General features: G+C 56.7%; 1 protein-coding gene across 1 annotated transcript in view; it reads left to right on the plus strand.

The window, feature by feature from the left end:
* The first annotated feature begins 6 nt into the window (after positions 1-6).
* ERBB3 (erb-b2 receptor tyrosine kinase 3) overlaps positions 7-3,571 on the plus strand; it is a 23,499-nt gene continuing 19,934 nt past the window's right edge. The window contains exon 1 of the mRNA XM_006165590.2: positions 7-161. Coding sequence (XP_006165652.1) covers positions 80-161 — 82 coding nt within the window. The 5' untranslated portion in view covers positions 7-79. The remainder of the gene's footprint in view (positions 162-3,571) is intronic.

The following is a 3,571-nucleotide window of genomic DNA, read 5'->3' on the forward strand; positions in this document are numbered from 1 at the left end:
GGCTATCATTTCGATGTCCTAGTCCAGGAGCCCTCGGGCCGGACGCGGCGAGCTCCCTTCACTCTCCTCGGCTGGAGACATGAGGACGAGCACCGCTCTGCAGGTGCTGGGCTTCCTCCTCGGCCTGGCCCGGGGCTCCGAGGTGGGCAGCTCGCAGGCAGGTAAGTGGCGCGGGAGCACAGGCAGGTTTGCAGCCTGGGAGCCCCACCCCAGTGCGCGCCATCCCTGAAAGCAGGACGGAGTCTCAGGAGGAGTGGGGCTGGGGGTGCTGACCACGGGTCCGTTGGGACCACCTGGGAGGGCGGGCAGCCAGGCTTGGGTTCTCGGAGTGGGGCGGGCGAGGACCACATTCCTGGGCCCCACTCCCTTCCCCAAAGCGTCGCAGACCCTCTGATTGCTGTCCCCTGATAAGGCTGATGCCGAAACAGTAGTTCACACTTGTGAGGGGCCCTGCAGGAGTGGAACCGGGACCTCCATTCTGTAAACGCGAGGAAACGGTTGGAGGTGGGGATCTTGGCCGCATTTGCAGTTTGATTCTTGCTTTGCTAACCAGCCCCCTGCCCCCCATTTCGCCCCAGGTTTCGGCCACCCTCAGTTTCGTTGTTTTGGTGTCAGGGCGGAGCTATGGAGGGTTGGAGGGGGTTGTTGTTCTCTGGTGTTGGAAAAACAGGAGCGGCACCTCCTCTTCCGTGAGTGGGCCTGCCCTCCTGAGATTAACCAGAGGGCCAAGTCCAGGTGACATCAGGGTGAGAGCCCCAACAGAGACTGGTTGCCTGCTTTCCCTAAGTAATAAAGCTGGCTGGTCCCCACTTTGACCCATCTCTGTCAAGACCCGGGTCAATTCAATGACTATTTATTGAGCATCTACTACACATTGGACCCGGCCTTGAACCAAGAGCTGTAGGAACCAAGACATCCAGCCCTTATCTCCCTCCCCAGCCTGACACAAGAGGACCCCCTTCCCACCTTCTGCACCTCTGTCCTGGGGAGTCTTCCTGGGCCCAGCTTCTGCCCCTTCCAGACCTGTTTATGGTCTGTTTCTTCTCTGTTCTTCCTCCCACTCCCATGCCATCTGAGTTTATCCCTTTGGGGTGTTTCTGGGACCCTGGACACCTGAGGGGTTTTTCTGTTGCTGGGATTGGAATCTTGTCACTCTCCCCTCCCCCTAGATCTCAGCCTGGGCTTTGGCACAGCCTGGGCCCCTGCCCCAGGGTGGGAGTAGGAGAAACCACCTGTGCTTCCCCCACAGTTGCTGGGCCTAAATTTAGACCCTGGGATCTTGAGATGTGAACACTCCCAGCTGGTGGAGGGGGTGGTCTGGGGAGGGAAGTAGGAGGGACGGGTGGAGTGACTATGTCACTGTCCCATCCAGACCCTGAAACCTTCAACCAGGAACCCAGGAGCCCCAGATTCTGGCCACCTTCCCTGGGGGAGGCAGGAGGCAGGCATGGTTGGGTCTCTTTACCCTTTATCTGGATCCTGCAGCCTCTGGGCATCCGGCCCTGTCTCGGTCCTTCTATAGCCCCTTTGTCCCTGCTCTGATGGGGGTGGGGGATGTTGGAGGGGTGAGATTCTTGCTCTGTCCCTGTCCCACTCCTGGTGCTCTCCACCAAAGGAGGGCCTTGACGCTGTACCCCGCTATTGTCTGGTCTCGTACAACCAGGATTTTTATAATTCCCTCTCCCTGGTCTGCTCCCCAAGCTGCCTGTTTCCTTCCCAGATGTGTTGTTTATGCTTCACTCGTCCCCAGGCCCTTTGCCCTCTGTCTGTGTAATGTGACTTTACCCTGAGGGTGGCAGAGATCTGGGACCTCGAATACTATAACCTGCCAGCACAGACATGAAGCCTGCACACAGCGCTGGGCAGGCAGGATGGATGGGGCCACCTGAAACACCTCTGATAAGGAAACCAAGGACAGACCAGCCCAGCGTCTGGGCCAGCAGGGAGCGGTGTCCATGTCTGTGTGCGTCACGTATATGTGTGCGTGCACAAACACACACACACACACACCACTTCCCCGTGCATAAATCTTGGCTCCTCCTTTATCTGGGGAGAACGGTTGGCGCCTTAACTTGGAAGAGGGGGTGTCCTGCCAGGAAGGGGTTTGGGGTGGGGCTGTTCCAGAAATGACTAACCTTCCTAGTCTCTTTCATTTCAGCCCAAGGACCCTAGAGTTCCCAGCCTATTTAACCCTCTTTGCTGGGACTAGTCCACCCCTTCCCTTTGTGGGGTGTGGTAGGAAAGGGGAGCCCTTGAGGATCAAGTGGTCAGACTAGGGGTGTTACTTAGTAGAAGAAGCTGGGCTCTCACCAGCCTCCCCCTCTTCATTCCCATTCCTGCCTCCCACTGACCTGCCACTGCCTCAGGGAAGGGTGGTTGGAACAGGTGGTATTTACCTCCCTCTTCCCCACCCTCCCACACAGGCTTTCTCTGAGCAAGAGGAAAGACAGGGATAGGGCTCCAGGGTCCAAGGTTTCCCAGAGCTCCTTGTCCTCCACCTTAGCAGGCCGCCGTGCCTCAGGTGCCTCTAGTCCCGGTAGCTCCCATCCCCTCTTCCCTGTGCAGGGGAGCCTTGTCAAAAGTGCCTTTTTTTTTTTTTAAGAATTATTTATTTACTTTTATTTTAATTTGACCAGAGAGATACACAGAGAGAGAGAGAGAAAGAGGGAAAGTGAGAAAGCAAGCCACCAGGTCTGGGACTGGAACCATGGTCAGCCATGTGGGAGTGTCCAGTGCCTTAACCACCACGCCACCTGCTGGTCCCGAAAGTGTCTTTTTTTTTTCCTTTTTCTTTTTGTGGAGAGGTTTTTGCTATAGGGTGCGTGCACTCGCCAGACAGACAGAGACAGACAGAGAGACAGAAAGTGAGAAATCACCCCCCAGGAGGGATGGCCACGTCGCAATCCCTTCTCCTCCATTCTCCTCTTGGGATCATGCACACGCGCCCGGCGTGAGTTTAAGCCACTGGGTCCGGGACTCGAACCGCTGTCGCCTACGTGGGAGTCCAGCGACATAGCCATTACATTAACTGCTGGTCTCACCAAAAGTGTCTTTAATGAAGCTCTTCTAACAGTAAAGTTGGGGGAAGACCTAGAATGGGAGGCCTGGCTCTAGGCTTCTCTATATTTGCTGGAAACAGGACAAAAAGTGATGCTGAGGCACATGGAGTGTGTTGGGGTAGAAGGGAGTAAGAAGGAAAGCCAGATTTGGGGGGGGGCAACCAGCTAGCTCCTTATCTTGCCCCTTTAAAGACAAAGGTCCCATTGACACCCCCCACCAGAGCTCCCCCCTCTAGTGAGGTCACTTGTCTGAGCCCAAAGCTTGAGGGTGGGAGGGGGTGCTGCTGCGGACAGGGTGTCTGGGGACAGGGTGGGGCAGCCCCCTCCTCCTGGATAGAATCGCCTCATTGTGGGCTGGACTGTGGCCCTAGGCACTGCCCCCACCTCTGCCCCCATCCCACCCTCAGTGGACACAATAGGGGCTGTGTGCTGGCCCCAAAGAGATATTTATTCCAGGACCTAGAGAGAGGCAGGATGGGGTAGAGAAGTGAGTGCCCTAGTTGGAGGGAAAG

The sequence above is a fragment of the Tupaia chinensis genome, unplaced genomic scaffold (genome assembly GCF_000334495.1).
Source record: "Tupaia chinensis unplaced genomic scaffold, TupChi_1.0 Scaffold143970_1, whole genome shotgun sequence".
Lineage (NCBI taxonomy): Eukaryota > Metazoa > Chordata > Mammalia > Scandentia > Tupaiidae > Tupaia > Tupaia belangeri.